We start from the raw sequence: 23,421 nt of genomic DNA on the forward strand, positions 1-23,421 counted from the left end.
CAGATTTCGCCAAATAACTTCAATATAAGCTCAACCAAGGGAACATTTTTTTTATTGTTTTCCAAGCATGATGTAGACAATTACATCAAACAGACATTCTTTCAACAGTGCAATATACGATAACTGTAATAAACAAATGTAATAACCGATTCAAACGTGTCAGTTGATGTCTTAAAAATCAACATACTGATCATTTTCACACGATGAAAATTACATTCAAAACAACGTCAATTTAAAAGTGCATCTGCATTTAAATACAACAGCTAAAAAATACACTAAGAAATAATAATTCAACAGACATCTTCATCATTCCGTAACATGTATGTCTGAGTAAAAGCAGGCCAGCAAAACGTCACCTTGTGAATGGACCCCCCCCCCCCCCCCCCCCCGCACACGCACAGAGCATCAGTCCTTGCTAATAATGCGAGAGACAATCCCACTGACTGCAATATTCCACTCTGGAATCATTCAAAGCCATTTGGCATTCCAGTAATTCCAAAAACCATTAACCAGTGATTCTACAGTTAATAACTACATTATAAAAGAGCGTTACAAGCCATTCACATTCAGCTACCTCAGAGGTTTCAATAAACTCAAGTCTCCACTTCAGAGCCTCTCAAAACAAAGTCAGCAAAACTATGAATCATTATTACAAGGCTTAATAAAAGGAGTAAATATTCTATTATTGTGTCTTTCAGTACAAAGGATAGCATCAGGAAGTGCTAAATGAACCAAAAGCAGTGAGCTGGTGCTCATATACAGTGGTTAAACATTCAGCCTAGCTACAGTATCCACTGCACTGAGGTAGCTTCACAACACAACAATGAGGGTTGAATTTAAAGGTGCTTAAGCATATTCAGACATTCTGAATCAGTCCTATTTTTTCAAGCTTATTTTTTTATGACGTCATTGCAATATATCCAGTTTCATTTCATTAGGAACACCCCCCCCCCCCCCCCCCCCCCCAACAACCGGTGTGCCTGGCACCTACTATCATACACCGAGTATAACAAACATTAGGAACACTTCCCCCCCAAGTTGGCTGGATGTCCTTGGAAAACTGTTAAGTGTGAAAAACCCAGCAGCGTTGCAGTTCTTGACACAAACCGGTGCGCCTGGCACCTACTACCATACACCGTTTAAAGGCACAAATGTTTTGTCTTGCCCATTCACCGTCTGTATGGCACACACACACAATCGATGTCCCAATTGTCTCAAGGCTTAAAAATCCTTCTTTAAAACTGTCTCCTCCCCTTCATCTACACTGATTGAAGTGGATATAACAAGTGACATCAATAAGGGATCATAGCTTTCACCTGGATTCACCTGGTCAGTCTATGTCATGGAAAGAGCAGGTATTCTAAATATTTTGTACACTCAGTGTATGACACAGAAATGAAGATATAACTTGCATTATGCTGCTTTGTTATACTCCTCATTTGGTACACTTCTATCACATCTGTATTCTTTAGCTTAGGAGTCATGACTGCAACCATAATTTTGGAAACAAAGGACAATTGGGCCAGCCATCATTCCAAACAGCATTACTGTACATAAACTGTCCTAAAGGTGCTGGGAATGTATTGAAATGGCAAAGGAATTGAAATCCTGAACAAAAACGACATAGCTAATGACAGTATAACAGCAGCAGATGTGGACAAAGCTCAGGAGGTGACTAGCCTCTGATCTGAAGTCAGCCATTGCGGTTTAACTAAGCATCTTGTGTCGGTCAAAGACAGTCTTGCGCTGTTCCTGGACCTGCTTTTTCCACCGCTGCTGTGCCCCCTCTACCCTCTCCAGTACTGTGTTACTTCTGCCTCCCTGAGCAGCACTGGCACCCTCAGGCTGCGGCCGCATGTCCTGTGAGGGGAGACAGAGACAGAGCACAGGACGTTACAGACACAGGACGTTACACACGCTCCTGTGTTCTTCACCTGTTGACCTTACCCGGTTAACCACAACAAAACTTAGCGGTATCAGAGAGAACTAAAGTAATCAAAGCACAAAGCTTAATTGATAGGTAATGTGAGTTTATGATCCCTCTGTGTGGTGACTGTGTGGAAGAGCAAACCTGGCACTCTACAACTGATCGAAAAATAGAAAAATAGCTCCTGTTTATATCTGACCTTCCAGAATTCAAACAGTTAAAGTAACTCGTTCATTTGTGTGTGCCTATGTGTATTTAAAAAGTTGGCCTACCTCAGAGTCCTCTTCGTTGTGAAGGGGTTGGATATAAGGGTCATGTTTACGGATCAGAGGGTCAACCAGCAGCAGGAACAACATGTAGAGGAGGAGCGAGCCCACCACTGACAGGTAGATGAGGATGGTCACCTGGGACAGAGGATATAATGCAGATTTGATTACATTTCGCTAGACAAGGCCTTTGGCTGCTTTCTGAAATGCAAAGGCAAATATTAAAACATATGCAGGAATACAAAGAGAAGAAAATATGTATTATTACAAAAAAAGCAGAGGGAGAGGGATATTTCACACATTACTTCTATATTATAAATATATCATTTATTATAAATATTATTGGCAAATACAGTATCTAAAAAGGCATGGCATGTAAAAAAAGAAGTAAAATGACCCGTGAACACCAACATGTGAACTGCATAGGAGCATGTCAAATCTAGTGTCAAATTAAAGTTAAGAGTCTAGATATATATTTTTTAAAAATTAAAGCATATATACATTTTAGCAGCTATTTTCTATCTTAAATATTAGGAACAAGTAAAGGCTTTGATTTCTGGAAAGACAGAAAAGGGTCTTACAAAACATCAACCAGAAAAAGTCTTAATAAGTATTAGAAATACATCAAGACACATTAGTGTTGACCTAAAGACCCCTGCCAAATAATATCAACACTTATATTTACTTTAGGAGAAATTATTTACCTTGTGGAAGTTTAAAAAACGTTGCCCTGTGCCTTGAAACTCCGTTACCAAAGATATTTTCTAATTTCTCTCCTTCATGAGGGAGCAAAATCAAATCAAAGTTTATTTGTCACGTGCGCCGAATACAACAGGTGTAGAACTTACAGTGAAATGCTTACTTACAGGTTCTAACCAATAGTGCAAAAAAGGTATTAGGTGAACAATAATGAAAGTTTACAGATGTATAATGAAAGTTCACAGATGTAACAAGTAAAAGGTAGACCTACCAATTAGTTATAGTGCTTTAACTAATATATATTTGGAATTAAGTGATTAAGCTCAAAATTCTGTTACCAAATTAAAATGAACAAAAATATAAAACGCAACCTTCATCAATTTCAAAGATTAAAGTTACAGTTAATTTAAGGAAATCAGTCTATTTAAATAAATAAATTAAAGATTAAAGTTACAGTTCATAAGGAAATCAGTCTATTTAAATAAATAAATTAAAGATTAAAGTTACAGTTCATGAGGAAATCAGTCAATTAAAATAAATAAAGATTAAAGTTACAGTTCATGAGGAAATCAGTCAATTAAAATAAATAAATTAAAGATTAAAGTTACAGTTCATGTGGAAATCAGTCAATTGAAATAAATAAATTAGGCCCTAATCTATGGATTTCACATGACTGGTAATACAGATATGCATTTGTTGGTCACAGATACCTTAAAAAAAAGGGGCGTGGATCAGAAAACCAGTCAGTATGTGGTGTGACCAACATTTGCAGCCCGACACATCTCCACATATTGGTGGGAACTGGAATATGCTGTCGATCCATAAACATGCTCAATGGGTGACATGTCTGGTGAGTATGCAAGGTCATGGAAGAACTGGGACATTTTCAGCTTCCAGGAATTGTGTACAGATCCTTGCGTCACAAGGCCGTGCATTATCATGCTGAAACATGAGGTGATGAATGGCGGCAGATGAATTGCACGACAATGGGCCTCAGGATCTTGTCACGGTATCTCTGTGCATTCTAATTGCCGTCCACAAAATGCAATTGTGTTCGTTGTCCATGGGGCACTCTGTTCACAACGTTGACATCAGCAAACTGCTCGCCCACACGAGGCCATACATGCGGTCTATTCATCCGTGAAGAGCACACTTCTCCGGCATGCCAGTGGCCATCAAAAGGTGAGTATTCAGGGGTGGGAAAAGTACCCAAATGTCATACTTGAGTAAAAGTAAATATACCTTAATAGAAAAATTATAAGTAAAAGCAAAGTCACCCAGTAAAATCCTACTTGAGTAAAAGTCTAAGAATTTGGTTTTAAATATACTTAAGTATCAAAAGTAAATGCACTTGCTAAAATATACTTAAGTATCAAAGTAAAAGTAGAAATAATTTCAAATTCCTTATACTAACCAAACCAATTAAAAAATGTATGGATAGCCAGCGGTACACTCCAACACTCAGACATCATTTACAAACAAAGCATTTGTGTTCAGTGAGTCTGCCAGATCAGATGCAGTAGGGATGGAGATTCTCTCTTGATAAGTGCGTGAATTAGACCATTTCCCTGTGTTGCTAAGCATTCAAAATGTAACGAGTACTTTTGGGTGTCAGAGATAATGAATGGAGTAGAAAGTACATATTTTCTTTAGGATTGTAGTGGACTTTTTTATTTATTTGTATCTACTCTTCTCTGTGAGGACTAGGGCTGGGAATTGCGAATGGAACTCGTTATACAATATTATCACAAAACTTTGGTGACGATACGATATGTATAGCGAAGATTTTCAATGCATTGTGATTCGATATTGTCATTTTATTGATGGTCTAAAAAAGCTATACGATGAAAATTACAGGAGTTTTGGCTCAGGTACAGCCAACTAGGGCTAGCTAACGATACCTAGCAAAATTATCATAATTTTGGGGAGGGAGAAATCAATACTTTGACTCAAAGTATTGATATAATATTGCGATACGTAACCAAATAAATGTTTTCCTCCATCCCTAGTGAAAACTTTTTGCGTATTGACTCAGGTTCTTTCTGACTCATGTGGCTTAACCTAGGGTCATCCTGTTGTCTTGGTAACGTTTTGAACCCGCCCCCATGGCCTCCCCCTTCCTCTCCCTGTCCTTGAGACTGCTGTTTCTCTGTATGCTGGCTGGTGTCCATGGAGCAAACGTCGGGCCTTTATGCTAGCGGCCTTCGAGGGTATCCTACTGGTAATTACCCCTGACCCCTATGTCAAGGTTTGGTGTGGTGGCGAATCCGGCGGCATGACAGACTGGCACAAGGATACTCAAAACCCATCCTGGAGTGCCGTATTCAACTTTCTGAATGTGGCATCCAGGGCTTTCCTGAAGTTTGAGATCTGGGAGAAGGACCTGAACTTCATATCTCTCTGGTCACCCCCAAAACCAATTCTTCCTTTGGCCGCCTCTCCTTCCAGTTCTCTGCTGCCAATGAATGGAATGAACTACAAAAATCTCTGAACCTGGAAACACTTATCTCCCTCACTAGCTTTAAGCACCAGCTGTCAGAGCAGCTCACAGATTACTGCACCTGTACATAGCCCATCTATAATTTAGCCCAAACTACCTCTCCCCCTACTGTATTTATTTATTTTGCTCCTTTGCACCCCATTATTTCTATCTCTACTTTGCACATTCTTCCACTGCAAATCTAACATTCCAATGTTTTACTTGCTATATTGTATTTACCTCGCCACCATGGCCTTTTTTTTGCCTTTACCTCCCTTATCTCACCTCATTTGCTCACATTGTATATAGACTTATTTTTCTACTGTATGTTTGTTTTACTCCATGTGTAACTCTGTGTTGTTGTATGTGTCGAACTGCTTTGCTTTATCTTGGCCAGGTCACAACTGTAAATGAGAACTTGTTCTCAACTTGCCTACCTGGTTAAATAAAGGTGAAAAAACTTCAATGACCACCTGGGAACCTGCACCACTAAGCTCCGCTCTGGCACCCACAGCGTAACCTGTGGTCTGAGTAGTGGAGCCTTCTACTACACTTACAGTTACCAGTAAACCAGCCATAATGTACACCATCAGTTACCAGTAAACCAGCCATAATGTACACCATCAGTTACCAGTAAACCAGCCATAATGTACACCATCAGTTACCAGTAAACCAGCCATAATGTACACCATCAGTTACCAGTAAACCAGCCATAATGTACACCATCAGTTACCAGTAAACCAGCCATAATGTACACCATCAGTTACCAGTAAACCAGCCATAATGTACACCATCAGTTACCAGTAAACCAGCCATAATGTACACCATCAGTTACCAGTAAACCAGCCATAATGTACACCATCAGTTACCAGTAAACCAGCCATAATGTACACCATCAGTTACCAGTAAACCAGCCATAATGTACACCATCAGTTACCAGTAAACCAGCCATAATGTACACCATCAGTTACCAGTAAACCAGCCATAATGTACACCATCAGTTACCAGTAAACCAGCCATAATGTACACCATCAGTTACCAGTAAACCAGCCATAATGTACACCATCAGTTACCAGTAAACCAGCCATAATGTACACCATCAGTTACCAGTAAACCAGCCATAATGTACACCATCAGTTACCAGTAAACCAGCCATAATGTACACCATCAGTTACCAGTAAACCAGCCATAATGTACACCATCAGTTACCAGTAAACCAGCCATAATGTACACCATCAGTTACCAGTAAACCAGCCATAATGTACACCATCAGTTACCAGTAAACCAGCCATAATGTACACCATCAGTTACCAGTAAACCAGCCATAATGTACACCATCAGTTACCAGTAAACCAGCCATAATGTACACCATCAGTTACCAGTAAACCAGCCATAATGTACACCATCAGTTACCAGTAAACCAGCCATAATGTACACCATCAGTTACCAGTAAACCAGCCATAATGTACACCATCAGTTACCAGTAAACCAGCCATAATGTACACCATCAGTTACCAGTAAACCAGCCATAATGTACACCATCAGTTACCAGTAAACCAGCCATAATGTACACCATCAGTTACCAGTAAACCAGCCATAATGTACACCATCAGTTACCAGTAAACCAGCCATAATGTACACCATCAGTTACCAGTAAACCAGCCATAATGTACACCATCAGTTACCAGTAAACCAGCCATAATGTACACCATCAGTTACCAGTAAACCAGCCATAATGTACACCATCAGTTACCAGTAAACCAGCCATAATGTACACCATCAGTTACCAGTAAACCAGCCATAATGTACACCATCAGTTACCAGTAAACCAGCCATAATGTACACCATCAGTTACCAGTAAACCAGCCATAATGTACACCATCAGTTACCAGTAAACCAGCCATAATGTACACCATCAGTTACCAGTAAACCAGCCATAATGTACACCATCAGTTACCAGTAAACCAGCCATAATGTACACCATCAGTTACCAGTAAACCAGCCATAATGTACACCATCAGTTACCAGTAAACCAGCCATAATGTACACCATCAGTTACCAGTAAACCAGCCATAATGTACACCATCTGTTACCAGTACACCAGCCATAATGTACACCATCAGTTACCAGTACACCAGCCATAATGTACAACATCTGTTACCAGTACACCAGCCATAATGTACACCATCAGTTACCAGTAAACCAGCCATAATGTACACCATCAGTTACCAGTAAACCAGCCATAATGTACACCATCAGTTACCAGTAAACCAGCCATAATGTACACCATCAGTTACCAGTAAACCAGCCATAATGTACACCATCAGTTACCAGTAAACCAGCCATAATGTACACCATCAGTTACCAGTAAACCAGCCATAATGTACACCATCAGTTACCAGTAAACCAGCCATAATGTACACCATCAGTTACCAGTAAACCAGCCATAATGTACACCATCAGTTACCAGTAAACCAGCCATAATGTACACCATCAGTTACCAGTAAACCAGCCATAATGTACACCATCAGTTACCAGTAAACCAGCCATAATGTACACCATCAGTTACCAGTAAACCAGCCATAATGTACACCATCAGTTACCAGTAAACCAGCCATAATGTACACCATCAGTTACCAGTAAACCAGCCATAATGTACACCATCAGTTACCAGTAAACCAGCCATAATGTACACCATCAGTTACCAGTAAACCAGCCATAATGTACACCATCAGTTACCAGTAAACCAGCCATAATGTACACCATCAGTTACCAGTAAACCAGCCATAATGTACACCATCAGTTACCAGTAAACCAGCCATAATGTACACCATCAGTTACCAGTAAACCAGCCATAATGTACACCATCAGTTACCAGTAAACCAGCCATAATGTACACCATCAGTTACCAGTAAACCAGCCATAATGTACACCATCAGTTACCAGTAAACCAGCCATAATGTACACCATCAGTTACCAGTAAACCAGCCATAATGTACACCATCAGTTACCAGTAAACCAGCCATAATGTACACCATCAGTTACCAGTAAACCAGCCATAATGTACACCATCAGTTACCAGTAAACCAGCCATAATGTACACCATCAGTTACCAGTAAACCAGCCATAATGTACACCATCTGTTACCAGTACACCAGCCATAATGTACACCATCAGTTACCAGTACACCAGCCATAATGTACAACATCTGTTACCAGTACACCAGCCATAATGTACACCATCAGTTACCAGTAAACCAGCCATAATGTACACCATCAGTTACCAGTAAACCAGCCATAATGTACACCATCAGTTACCAGTAAACCAGCCATAATGTACACCATCAGTTACCAGTAAACCAGCCATAATGTACACCATCAGTTACCAGTAAACCAGCCATAATGTACACCATCAGTTACCAGTAAACCAGCCATAATGTACACCATCAGTTACCAGTAAACCAGCCATAATGTACACCATCAGCTACCAGTAAACCAGCCATAATGTACACCATCAGTTACCAGTAAACCAGCCATAATGTACACCATCAGTTACCAGTAAACCAGCCATAATGTACACCATCAGTTACCAGTAAACCAGCCATAATGTACACCATCAGTTACCAGTAAACCAGCCATAATGTACACCATCAGTTACCAGTAAACCAGCCATAATGTACACCATCAGTTACCAGTAAACCAGCCATAATGTACACCATCAGTTACCAGTAAACCAGCCATAATGTACACCATCAGTTACCAGTAAACCAGCCATAATGTACACCATCAGTTACCAGTAAACCAGCCATAATGTACACCATCAGTTACCAGTAAACCAGCCATAATGTACACCATCAGTTACCAGTAAACCAGCCATAATGTACAACATTCGGCCATCACATACCTTAACGAAAACGTAATGAATTTTACTGATAAACATTGAGGTGTAAATAAAAAAACATGCATTTCAGTACAATCTGGTTCTCTTATTATCTGGCATTTACACTTATTAGATTCAGGCCTTACATACAGTACATGCTGTATGGATAGTCAGTGAATGTATTTTTTTAGTCATGGTTTTGAACACCATGCTCCTATACCATTTCCTCTTTAGCATTACCCCCTGTCAGTTTTTACCACAGTTGGGAATCTTCGGTTGCTCAGGTGTGGAAATGCTGGATTCAAAGCATAAAGCGAACCACGACTGTATTTGAACGGTTTCATAAAACAATTGTGCACAAAGGGGGAGACAGAAGCGTTCTCCAGAGTCCTTAACATAAAACCAAAAACCAAAGAACAAAAAAGGTATTATTACATTTACATTTAAGTCATTTAGCAGACGCTCTTATCCAGAGCGACTTACAAATTGGTGCATTCACCTTATGATATCCAGTGGAACAACCACTTTACAATAGTGCATCTAACTCTTTTAAGGGGGGGGGGGGGGTTAGAAGGATTACTTTATCCTATCCTAGGATAATATTATATAATATAATATAATATTATAAAAGCATCCGTACCTGTTCCGTTCTCCCAGTGCCACAGCACATGCCATAACGTAACTTAAGGCTATAAACCATCTGCTAAGTGGACAGTAAGTCCTTAGAAGTCACTTTCCAGATCACCATAGCTGAGTTACAATCGGTGACCCTTGACCTCGGGAGTTATTTAAGAGGCAAAATTGTCCCTATGGGCACGTGGAATTTAACCACACCCAACACCAGTTAATATGAGCTGATGGACTGTGTGTAAGGGTCAGACCTCAGTACCTTGATGGTGTTGCTGCTGCGTTCCTCATACTTGCACTCACACAGCAGGCAGTAGGCCTCCACATCATGGCCCGGCACTGGCATGGGCTCCACCACATGGAGGCACTTACTGGGGACCGATAAATACACATATTATGATGGATCCAAGATGACATTATGGACTGGGCCAAGATGTAGTCTACATTTTTAGTTGAGCCTTTCCATGACTACCATAAACAACAAAAGAAAAATATATTCATTTAAATCAAATTAAACTTTATTTGCCACATGCGCCGAATAAAACAAGTGTAGACTTTACCGTGAAATGCTTACTTACACGCCCTTAACCAACAGTGCAGTTCAAGAAGAAGAAAGCATTTACCAAGTAGGATAAAATAAAAAGTAATAATGAAAAGTAACACAATAAGAATAATGAGGCTATATACAGGGGGCACCGGTACCGAGTCAGTGTGCAGGGGTAGAGGTTAGATGAGGTAATCTGTACATGTAGGTTCGGGCGAAGTGACTATGCACAGGTAACAAACAAACAGCAAGTAGCAGCAGTGTACGGGGGGGGGGGGGGGGGGTTCAATGTAAATTGTCCGGTGGCGATTTTTATGAATTGTTCAGCAGTCTAATGGCTTGGGGGTAGAAGCTGTTGAGGAGCCTTTTGGTCCTAGACTTGGCGCTCCGGTACCACTTGCCGTGTGGTAGCTGAGATTACAGTCTATAACTTGGGTGACTGGAGTCTCTGACAATTTTATGGGCTTTCCTCTGACACTGCGTATTATATAGGTCCTGGATGGCAGGAAGCTTGGCCCCAGTGATGTACTGGGCCGTTCGCACTACCCTCTGTAGCGCCTTACAGATCAGATGCCGACCAGTTGCCATACCAGGCGGTGATGCAACCGGTCAGGATGCTCTCGATGGTGCAGCTGTAGAACCTTTTGAGGATCTGGGGGCCCATGCCAAATCTTTTCAGTCTCCTGAGGGGGAAAAGGTTTTGTCGTGCACTCTTCACGACTGTCTTGGTATGTTTGGACCATGATAGGTCGTTGGTGATGTGGACACCAAGGAACTTGAAACTCTCGAGCCGCTCCACTACAGCCCTGTTCGGCCCGCCTTTTCCTGTAGTCCAGGATCAGCTCTTTTGTCTTGCTCACATTGAGGGAGAGGTTGTTGTCCTGGCACCACACTGCCAGTTCTCTGACCTCCTCCCTATAGGCCGTCTCATCGTTGTCAGTGATCAGGCCTACCACTGTTGTGTCGTCAGCAAACTTAATGATGGTGTTGGAGTCGTGTTTGGCCACGCAGTCGTGGGTGAACTGGGAATACAGGAGGGGACTAAGTACATACCCCTTAGCGGCCGCAGTATTAACGATCAGCGTGGCAGACGTATTGTTGCCTACTCTTACCACCCGAGGGCGGCCCGTTAGGAAGTCCAGGATCCAGTTGCAGAGGGAGGTGTTTAGTCCCAGAGTCCTTAGCTTAGTGATGAGCTTCGTGGGCACTATGGTGTTGAACGCTGAGATGTAGTCGATGAACAGCATTCTCACATACAGTTGAAGTCGGAAGTTTACATACACCTAGGTTGGAGTCATTAAAACTTGTTTTTCAGCCACTTCACAAATTTCTTGTTAACAAACTATAGTTTTGGCAAGTCGGTTAGGACATCTACTTTGTGCATGACACAAGTCATTTTTCCAACAATTGTTTACAGACAGATTATTTCACTTATAATTCACTGTATCACAATTCTAGTGGGTCAGAAATTTACATACATTAAGTTGACTGTGCCTTTAAACAGCTTGGAAAATTCCAGAAAATTATGTCATGGCTTTAGAAGCTTCTGATAGGCTAATTGACATCATTTGACATCATTTGACTCAATTGGAGGTGTACCTGTGGATGTATTTCAAGGCCTACCTTCAAACTCAGTGCTTCTTTGCTTGACATCATGGTAAAATTAAAAGAAATCAGCCAACACCTCAGAAAAATATTGTAGACCTCCACAAGTCTGGTTCATCCTTGGGAGCAATTTCCAAATGCCTGAAGGTACCACGTTCATATGTACAAACAATAGTACGCAAGTATAAACACCATGGGACCACGCAGCCGTCAAACCGCTCAGGAAGGAGATGCGTTCTGTCTCCTAGAGATTAACGTACTTTGGTGCGAAAAGTAAAAATCAACCCCAGAACAACAGCAAAGGACCTTGTGAAGATGCTAGAGGAAGCAGGTACAAAAGTATCTACATCCACAGTAAAACGAGTCCAATATCGACATAACCTGAAAGGCCGCTCAGCAAGGAAGAAGCCACTGCTCCAAAGCCACCATAAAAAAGCCAGACTACGGTTTGCAACTGCACATGGGGACAAAGATCATACTTTTTTGGAGAAATGTCCTCTGGTCTGATGAAACAAAAATAGAACTGTTTGGCCATAATGACCATCGTTATGTTTGGAGGAAAAAGGGGGAGGCTTGCAAGCCGGAGAACACCATCCCAACCGTGAAGCACGGGGGTGGCAGAATCATGTTGGGGGGGTGCTTTGCTGCAGGAGGGACTGGTGCACTTCACAAAATATATGGCATCATGAGGAAGGAAACTTATGTGGATATATTGAAGCAACATCTCAAGACATCAGTCAGGAAGTTAAAGCTTGGACGCAAATGGTTCTTCCAAATGGACAATGACCCCAAACATACATCCAAAGTTGTGGCAAAATGGCTTAAGGACAACAAAGTCAAGGTATTGGAGTGGCCATCACAAAGCCCTGACGTCAATCCTATAGAAAATTTGTGGGCAGAAATGAAAAAGCGTGTGCGAGCAAGGAAGCTTACAAACCTGACTCAGTTACACCAGCTCCGTCAGGAGGAATGGCCCAAAATTCACCCAACTTATTGTGGGAAGCTTGTGGAAGGCTACCTGAAACGTTAAACAATTTAAAGGCAAATCTACCAAATTGAGTGTATGTAAACTTCTGACCCACGGGAATGTGATGAAAGAAATAAAAGCTGAAATAAATCACTCTCAACTATTATTCTGACATTTCACATTCTTAAAATAAAGTGGTGATCCTAACTGACCTAAGACAGGGAATTTTTACTATTGTGAAAAACCGAGTTTAAATGTATTTGGCTAAGGTGTAAGTAAACTCCCGACTTCAACTGTAGGTGTTCCTTTTGTCCAGATGAGAAAGGACGGTGTGGAGTGCGATTGAGAGTGCGTCATCTGTGGATCTGTTGGGGCGGTATGCGAATTGGAGTGGGTCTAAAGTGTCCGGGAGGATGCTGTTGATGTGAGCCACGACCAGCCTTTCAAAGCACTTCATGGCTACCGATGTGAGTGCCACAGGGCGGTAATAACTTAGGCGGGTTACCTTCACTTCCTTGGGCACAGGGACTATGGTGGTTTGCTTGAAACATGTAGGTATTACAGACTCGGTCAGGGAGAGGTTGAAAATGTCAGAAGACACTTGACAGTTGGTACACGCATGCTTAGAGTACACGTCCTGGTAATCCGTCTGGCCTAGCGGCTTTGTGAATGTTGACCTGTTTAAAGGTTTTGTTCACGTCAGCTACCGAGAGCGTTATCACACAGTCATCCAGAACAGCTGGTGCTCTCGTGCATGCTTCAGTGTTGCTTGCCTTGAAGCGAGCATAAAAGGCATTTAGCTCGTCTGGTAGGCTCGCGTCACTGGGCAGCTCGCGTCTGGGTTTCCCTTTGTAGTCCATAATAGTTTTCAAGCCCTGTCACATTCAACGAGTGTCAGAGCCGGTGTAGTAGGATTCAATCTTAATCCTGTATTGACGCTTTGCTTGTTTGATGGTTCGTCTGAGGGCATAGCGGGATTTCTTATAAGCGTCCGGATTAGTCTCCCGCTCCTTGAAAGTGGCAGCTCTAGCCTTTAGCTCGATACGGATGTTGCCTGTAATCCATGGCTTCTGGTGTGGATATGTACGTAGTCACTGAGGGGACGACGTCATCGATGCACTTATTAATGAAGCCAATGACCGAGGTGGAATATTCCTCAATGCCATTGGATGAATCCCGGAACATATTCCAGTCTGTGCTAGCAAAACAGTCCTGTAGTGTGGCATCCGCGTCATCTGACCACTTCCGTATTGAGCGAGTCACTGGTACTTCCTGCTTTAGTTTTTGCTTATAAGCAGGAATCAGGAGGATATAATTGTGGTCAGATTTGCCAAATGGAGGGCGGGGGAGAGCTTTGTATACGTCTCTGTGTGTGGAGTAAAGTTGGTCTAGGATGTTGTTGTTTTTTGGTATGGAACTTGAAATCCACCACCCCTAGATTGGAAGACTAGACTGTGAATTCAGCATTATGTGCATGCACATGTTATGCACTAGAAAATCGCTCACCAATCTTTCTGGGAGACATTCCTGCTGTAAATGTGTCCGGTGATGTTCCTGTAGGGTGGACAGATACACTTGCAGCGCACATCTTCAAAACTCTGAGAATATAGAGAAGATTCTTATTACTATACAGTGACATGTGCATTATCAACAAATGACAGTAGTAGCAGTATACACTAGCTTATACCAGATCTGTGTGCTGTCTTGTCAACGCCATTGCTGTCATTGTCATTTGTCACGCCAAACGCTGTAGGCCATCACATCAATGCAGAGCTGCCAACTCTCCCGCATTGGCTGTGAGACACATGCATTTGACCCTCTTCTCACGCTCTCACGGCACATCTCTAATATCTCACGTAATTGAAAAGTACTGCTTTTATTTCCATAATTAGTCCATTATAGTCAGCGCATTAACTTTTCAACTGTGCTCCAAATCGTTTTGAAAATCGGAAAATCTGCGCCTGCAGGTTAACATCACGAGTGGAACCTCTATCATCGCCCTGTCTTGCCACAGCAGGGTGTAGGGTGTAGATTTATGTAATCTTGTCTTCAGGAGATTGTATTACCCATTTACTTTATTTAGTCTGATCAGTGAAACAATTCTCATTCTTAACAATGAGCAACAATTTAGGTTAATTAGCGTGCTTGTCAGCAAAACACTACTGTTATTCCCCACACTGGTTTTATTATTCCACTTCTTCATTATTTTGCCGGTGTAATCACAGATTTGAAATCTGATATGCCTACTTGGGTCTTTGAAAATCATGTATTTTTCAACCATTAATGGACTGTTTTGATTAAGTCATACACATAGTCCCTGGATATTATATGCTCCAGAAATCAAAAAAACATGTTAGACATTTTAGGGGGACTCACAAGTCATAAAACACATATTGCTTCTATGTAGCGTAAGACTATTAAACTAGAAGGAATAAACCACCTGAATATTGAAATTCATTAGACTTGTATTGAAGTTTGGGTGATTTTGAGAAATTAATTATTATAACAAGAACATTTTCAAACACCCAGCACTTGGGAAACATTAGGGGTGGCCAAACCCTCCTAGAGAGCAAGCAGGATTTTCTATCAGCCCTATTTTAAAGAGATAGTTTACCTAAATTACAAAATGTTTGTGCCCTTACCTTGAAAGCAGTCTATGGACAAGGAGAATACAATCTTATGATTTGGTTACCCACTGCCATAAACCATTAATATTAGTATTTACTGTGCAGAGTTTTGGTCTAGTGGTAACACTCCCCAGCACATGTCAGATACAGCTTTCCACCTGAGAACAGGGACCAATCCCTGCATCCAACCTTCCCCTTTTCCTGTCTCCCCCATCTCATTTAATTACTGTCTGAATAAAGTGTCAAACAGCCAAATAATTATTTTTAAAAATAAAATAATGTGCATACTCAACGTAACGGTTGTTCTAAAATAAATGATCTTCCACTCTGATCATAGGCCTAAACCATGTCAGAATATGTAGAATTGCAGGAATTTAGCTTTAAAACAGGACCCCCAGACCCCCGTCTAGGGGTTGTGCCATTGGGCAATGAAATTCACATAGCAAATATCACTCAAAGCTTTCTTCAAACGTTGCCAGCTATGGCAATGGAATTGGCAAGACAGCAAAAACGGATCTGGGACATCTAGGCTAGAATACACCAGTGTTGATGGTCCTGGAATTGATATACCTTACTAGCGTGTGCAAAGGAGATGGCGTCACTGAGCAGTACAACCAGCAGGCCGAATAAAAGGGACCTGGATCTCTGTTCTCTCCTGGACGACATACTAACAGACAGACCCGCCAGGTATCAACCTCCTTACCCTGGACTGGAGGAAGAACACTACCCTATATGTGGAGGAAGAGGGCACACACGCACCCACAAACACACTCTTTATGGCAAATCTTAGCAAGGATAGCTGTTAGTTACATAGCTAGATACTACATATTATTAAGTTACTACATATTATTCCATTAAGTTGTCTCCCACATGTTCTCTCTGGCTACATGTTGAAATAAACAAATTAATTTACAACTGCTGTCAACAGTAATCTGATAGCACGCCACAACAGCTAGCAAGCTGTCAACAGGGCCTAAAATGGAAGCTAAGTCGAAGACATTCGTGCCATTGATGTAAATGTGTATGTTGCAAACTAAACAGAAAAAATACCACACCAGCGATATACTTATTAGCTAGTAAATACCTTTGAAACGTTATTTACTTCCTACGCACATACCACAAGATGACTTCAGATTTTCTTCTTCAGTGGTGTTAACCGTTGTTGGCAACGAACTTCAATGGTGTATTATCGCCACCTACTGGGTTGGAATAAAAAAAGTGCGAACTATTAGGATCCCTGGCATTATACAATTTGTGTACATCATTGCATGCAATTTGATGTCTATTGGGAAAAAGCCTCAGTCCAGTGTGTGTAATCTATTGACAAATGTGTGTCCTCTGAATGACTAAAATGTGTATCCTCTCTCGCTCTGGTGGAAAGTATAAGGTAAACCCCTGCTTATTCTTCTTGACCCGATCAATAGCTCTATTTCCTGGTAGTCATATCAATATCATATAGAGTCATATATAAAGAAAACTGTATTACATTACTCAACAATATGAAAGCAGATGTAATAAAATGTAATAATCTTCCCATAAATCTTACAGGTAGAAAAAACTCTATAGAATGGCATGGCTGACAAAGTTTTAAATTTATTTTAATTGGACGCAAATGGTGGGGTATACCAATTACCCCACCGCAGACATTCTCTTAAAAAAGTAAACTCGTTCATAACATACTTTATATGGGCAAATAAAATTCACAGCATAAAATGGAAAGTTTTACATCTTCCTAAGTCTGTGGGTGGTTTTAACCTTCCAGACATGGAATTGTATCAACCTGCCACCCAAGGCTTTTACTTGTGACATATAGTTAAATGCACTAAAGAGGAACAATGGGTACATACTGAAGATGCTCATGCTCATCCCCAGAATCTTTTTACATGTCTATTTTAAAGGCTCAAGCTAAGAACATGAACAACTTTATAATTAAGAACACTATAACAACATGGAAGAAAATGAAACCTATTCTACAAGAACCAATATCATGCCCTAAATACACAACCTTATGGAACAATCTTTGGAAAGCTTTTTGGAATTCACTAATAAATTGGTCCACATGGAAAACTAAAGGCATAAAAAACATAAATGGCTTGGTAACAGGAAATACATTTATTTCCATGACAGAATTAATAAGTAATTTTGGACTGACCAAGATATCACGAAATTTCGATTTAAAATCTTTTGACAAATTCTACAGCACAAGTGTAAAACGAATGACTCAATAATCCATGTATTCTGGGAACGATATAAAGACCAAAATAAGTTATGGGTGGGGATAGAAAGTTGTATTACTGTATTACAATGTAAACATACTTTTAATCCTTCTGTCTGCCTATTTCAATATATGGCATATGGGGTGTAGTGAAATACCCAATGGGCTAGATGATTCTCTTCTCATCACTGATCTTGAAAAAAATGTATACTAACAAATTAGAAATCAATCAATCCGCCATCATTAACAAAATGGAAAAATCAAATGAAAAAAAATAATATTGAAATGGGCGACCGAGAAAAACAAATAGGTACAATTTAAGGACAAGCGGCAAACAATAACGCAGGCATTAGGGATGGAGGGTGAGATCATGTGGGTCTGGGCAGATGAGATGTAGTCATTGTTTGTGTGCGTCTGTAAATTGTTGTTCATATGTATACGTTTGTATCTGGAGTGGAGAAAAAAAATACATATTATTAAAAAAATCTGAGATAAATATTTCTATAGTGAGCTACCCTCCCTAGACCCCAGGCTACCCTTAATAAGCCATACACACCAATAATGCACACAAGCAACTGAAAGGGCAGTTGGAGACACTGATACTTTTGTAACGAGCTATGATATCAGTGTGAACGCTACTCTGAATTCTTTGCTTGTCATCCTCTTTCTCGCCACCTGAATCTGTCCTGTGTTTTTTATTATGGTGAGATTCCCTCTTGACCTATCGGAGGGTCTTCTTGACCTGAGGACAAAAGGTCAAAAGGCTGCACACTTCAGATTCAATACAGCTGCATTGTTGGGGAGTTATACAGTTCAAGAGTGCAACCAACTTCCCACCTTTCCTGAGTCATACATGTGCTAAGTAAGTACTCAGTACAGTGGACATCATGGTGCATTCCTGATATCAGCCCCAAAACATTGAGTCCTAATTCCCACCAATATCCTGCTTTCATCAGTCTTTCTAGCCAGGCTGGGCTGTGAGAAATTCACCAGCTTCACCAGCTCTGCCATTATTAGCCTCTTCTCTTCAGCAGTAACCCTTCCTGTCTCCTGCACAGTGAGGGTCTTTGCACTCAAAGGCTAATTGTCTGTTTAAGGACACCGAACTCTGCCCACTGAGGCACACAGTCACTGGCCTTTCATCACCTGAAAGGTCAGAACAGAACACTCAGAAGCATCACATTTTCACATCAAAATGTAGTACGAGTTTAGATCGTCTTTCCATTTCAATCATCTAAGTAGAATGTAAGAACATCTTTTGAATATCCACCAAGAAGCAAAAGCGTATAGGACATTTTTTGTTGTTGCAAAAAGTAGTCAGTTTGACCACTAGGTGATGCTACAAGGTTCCAAGTCCACAGTCACTGACTGGGCCCAGTGGCATAAGCTCATCCATTGTGATACATATACTTTATAATAGGGCTCATCCCTGTAGTAGGATGTCAGGAGGTATTGAGGAAGAATAGCAGCTTTCAATATGCCTTGATGTCTAATGACCAGCTATTGTATGTTGTTTGAACCTCCAATTCAATCAATTGCACATATTCATGTAACCTTTACAACTGATTAAAGCACAGATATTCTCAGGACTGTTAGATATTGTGCATCAATTTGGAATATAGGGCTTGCTTGACAAAATGAAAAGAAAGTCTGTTAAGATTTGTTGTAAAATGAATGTTCCAATTAGAAACACAATGTTGTAGCCTACCTTTTCCTCTACCATTTCACTACTCCTCACTCCACCTCTCCCACTCCCTCCAGTACTACTTCTAACCATTCTTCTTTTTGACCTTTACCTTTACATCTTCTGTAGTTCCTTTTGTGGAGTCCTCTCTTTCTCTCTATCATGTTATTGCAGAGTACATTGTTTGAATAACAAGACAACAACACCGGTAAGTGATACTTCCCCACTGTTTGCTCCTCTCCTCTCCTCTCCTCTCCTCTCCTCTCCTCTCCTCTCCTCTCCTCTCCTCTCCTCTCCTCTCCTCTCCTCTCCTCTCCTCTCCTCTCCTCTCCGTCTCCTCTCTTCTCAGTGATGTGCTTTGGGTAGTTTGACTATCACTATTCTAATAGACACACTTGGTAATTATGGTGGTTGGTGACTCGACTGTGTGTGAGCATGTGTGTGTGTGTGTGTGTGTACGTGCTTGGGATTCCTGACATTTCTATTCTAATAGATACACACTGTAATTACATTGGTGGCTAGGAGGCAGCAGAGAGTGGTGATCCATCGACCAGGGACAACACAAAACTATAAATCACAACGCTATGGTTCCGCCCTCCCAACTGTAGCCGAGCACGCTCGGCGAGAGAGCAATCCTGCCAACCTGGGTTTGCACATTTGTCTTCATCAAGTAGTAGGGTTGTTTTGGGCATGACTGAATTTGCTGCCAGTGCCATGGTTATAAAACATGGAGTTATTTTAGCAACTGCTGCTTTAGACCTTATTCAAAGCTTAATGTTCTACAATAGAGCACTTAACAGAGCAGTTCATACAGTACCAGTCTAAAAGTTTGGACACACCTACTTTTCTTTAATTTACTATTTCTACATTGTAGAATAATAGTGAATACATCAAAACTATGAAATAACACATGGAATTATGCAGTAACCAAAAAAGTGTTAAACAAATAAAAATATATTTTAGATTTTAGATTCTTCAAAGTAGCCACCCTTTGCCTTGATGACAGCTTTCCACACTCGTGGCATTCTCTCAACCAGCTTCAACTGGAATGCCTTTCCAACATTCTTGAAGGAGTTCCCACATATGCTGAGCACTTGTTGGCTGCTTTTCCTTCACTCTGCGGTCCAACTCATCCCAAACCATCTCAATTGGGGTGAGGTTGGGTGATTGTGGAGGCCAGATCATCTGATGCAGCACTCCATCACTCTCCTTCTTGGTCAAATAGCCCTTACACAGCCTGGAGGTGTGTTGGGTCATTGTCCTGTTGAAAATCATCAAATAGTCCCATCAGACGGGATATCGCTGCAGAATGCTGTGGTAGCCAAGCTGGTTAAGTGTGCTTTGAATGTTAAATAAATTACTGTCAGTGTCACCAGCAAACCATCCCCACACCATCACACCACCTCCTCCATGCTTCATTGTGGGAACCACACATGCGGAGATCATCCGTTCACCTACTCTGCGTCTCATAAAGACACGGCAGTTGGAACCAAAAATCTCAAATTTGGACTCATCAGACCAAAGGACAGATTTCTACCAGTGTAATGTCCATTGCTCATGTTTCTTGGCCCAAGAAAGTCTCTTCTACTTATTGGTGTCCGTTAGTAGTGGATTCTTAGCAGTATTTCGACCATGAAGGCCTGATTCACACAGTCTCCTTTGAACAGTTGATGTTGAGATGTGTCTGTTACTTGAACTCTGAGTTGCATTTAACTCTAGTGAACTTATCCTCTTCAGCAGAGGTAACTCCGGGTCTTCCTTTCCTGTGGCGGTCCTTATGAGCGCCAGTTTCATCATAGCGTTTGATGGTTTTTGCGACTGAACTTGAAGAAACTTTGAAAGTTCTTGAAATTTTCAGGATTGACTGACCTTCATGTCTTAAAGTAATGATGGACTGTCGTTTCTCTTTGCTTATTTGAGCTGTTCCTGCCATGATATGGACTTGGTATTTTAACAAATACGGCTGTCTTCAAATTAATTTTAATAAGGCACACCTGTTCATGGAAATGCATTCCAGGTGACTACCTCATGAAGCTGGTTGAGAGAATGCCAAGAGTGTGCAAAGCTGTGGCTACTTTGGCAAAGGGTGGCTACTTTGAAGAATCTCAAATATGTTTAACACTTTTTTTGGTTACTACATGATTCCATATGTGTTATTTCATAGTTTTGATGTCTTCACTACTATTCTACAATGTAGAAAATAGTAACAAATAAAGAAAAATAATTGAATGAGTAGGTGTGTCCAAACTTTTGACTGATACTGTACATTTGAATGATAGATTTCATTGAAAATGCTAAAGGATTCCTCAAACCCAGGGGGACGCCACAACATGATGTTGTGAAACCCTATGGATCGAAGAAGTAGTTACTTTTGGTTTATATATTTTGGTTTATATAAACTGTGAATCTCTGTAACCGTAGAAGCCCCATGGATCATTCTGGGAAAGCGTGAACTATAGAGGTGTTAGTGAGAAATCATTCCAAATTAACAGCCGATAAAAAGAAAACACTGGCTCAGTCTGAGAACTACTGTTGTTCTGTTGTTTAGTCCGAGACAGCTGGTGGTATTCTCCTGCCTCGACTGAGAAGACACCTGTCAGTCACACACCCACCTGAGCCCAGGGAGAGGAGGAGGGGGAGAGGAGGAGGGAGAGGAGGAGGTGTCTGGTGAGTGTGGCGCCAAGAGGAGAGGTGAGGCGAGTGCACCTGAAATAGATGCAGAGTAGTAGTTGAGGTGGCAGCTCCTCCAGCCTGGCCTGCCTCTAAGGGACAGAGATGCTCGGTGAGGAGACAGAGAGGAGACTGACCACTGGAGCAGAGCAGGATATTGAGCCAGACAGAATTTGAAACCCTAGGAGCTACCATGACACATGATGGACACGCATATGAACGGACGGACGTGCACACACACCTACGGATGGACATGAGTGCGTGCACACATAAGGACACGCACTCACACAAACAAACAAACACACTCTCTCTCAGACACACACACACACACCATCCCAACACCTCCACACATAGAGACCCTGGTCCCTCCACTGTTTTCCTTAAGCAGCGTATGTTTTGGGGGGGAACGGAATCGATTTACATGTGCAAATGTCAGTCAGTCAGCTCCCAGCAATCACGGAGGGGTGAGACATGGACTGAATAAAACAGCAGCTCAGTGCCCTGTGTTCTGGGGTCACAGCCTTCTAAAGTGATGACAGAAATCTCTCCCCAACGACCACACACACACACACACACACACACACATGGACAGGCAGAAGCACATGCACACACATGTGCGTACGCACTCGCTCATGCAGGCACATACGCTCGCATGCACATGCACGCACACACACACTTGCAACTCTCTCACCCACACATGGACGCACACACACACACTCTTTTTCTCTTTCTCCTCCTCTCTCTCTCTCTCTTTCTCTCTCTCTCCTCTCTCTTTCTCTCTCTCTCTATCTCTCTCCTCCTCTCTCTCTCTCCCTCCCCGTTGGGTATCAACAATCATCCACACTGTATAAACAGTGTCATAAAACAAAAACACAACTAAACAATGACATTTTCATAGACGTCCCCCAAGTCGATGCTAATCCCTGCCTGTAATAAAAACACCCACACGCACGCACGTACGCACACACACACACACACACGCGCGCGCGTGCGGAGAGAGAGCGAGAGGGAGAGATAGGGGGGAGAGAGGGAGACATTAGAAACCGTTCAGGAGAGTAGATAAAGATCGTCATCAAGAGATGACAGGAGAGACATGGAGAGGTAGAGGATAGAGGGAAGAACTGATCCCTCTCTCTGTCCATCTGACCTGCGCTATCTTTCTATCATTGTCAAAGTGAGTCACCGTACATCATCGGACCAGAGCGCTCATCGCTCCTCAGCTGGGACCGGGA

At 41.6% G+C, this 23,421-nt stretch overlaps 1 protein-coding gene across 2 annotated transcripts; it reads right to left on the reverse strand.

Moving 5' to 3' along the window:
• Window positions 1-375: 375 nt before the first annotated feature.
• LOC129860537 (proton-transporting V-type ATPase complex assembly regulator TMEM9-like) lies at window positions 376-16,821 on the reverse strand. Of its 2 annotated transcripts, none has more exons than XM_055931016.1 (6): window positions 16,738-16,821; window positions 16,191-16,348; window positions 14,500-14,591; window positions 10,140-10,248; window positions 2,200-2,331; window positions 376-1,860 (listed from the first exon to the last, which is right to left on the reverse strand). In XM_055931016.1, the coding sequence occupies exons 2-6, from the start codon at window positions 16,284-16,286 to the stop codon at window positions 1,708-1,710; spliced, it is 582 nt and encodes a 193-aa protein (XP_055786991.1). In that variant the 5' UTR covers window positions 16,287-16,348; window positions 16,738-16,821; the 3' UTR covers window positions 376-1,707. The 2 variants fall into 2 exon arrangements, with proteins under 2 accessions (XP_055786991.1, XP_055786990.1); XM_055931015.1 differs by having other exon boundaries at window positions 16,705-16,806.
• Between the last annotated feature and the right edge of the window lie 6,600 nt (window positions 16,822-23,421).

The sequence above is a fragment of the Salvelinus fontinalis genome, chromosome 8 (genome assembly GCF_029448725.1).
Source record: "Salvelinus fontinalis isolate EN_2023a chromosome 8, ASM2944872v1, whole genome shotgun sequence".
Lineage (NCBI taxonomy): Eukaryota > Metazoa > Chordata > Actinopteri > Salmoniformes > Salmonidae > Salvelinus > Salvelinus fontinalis.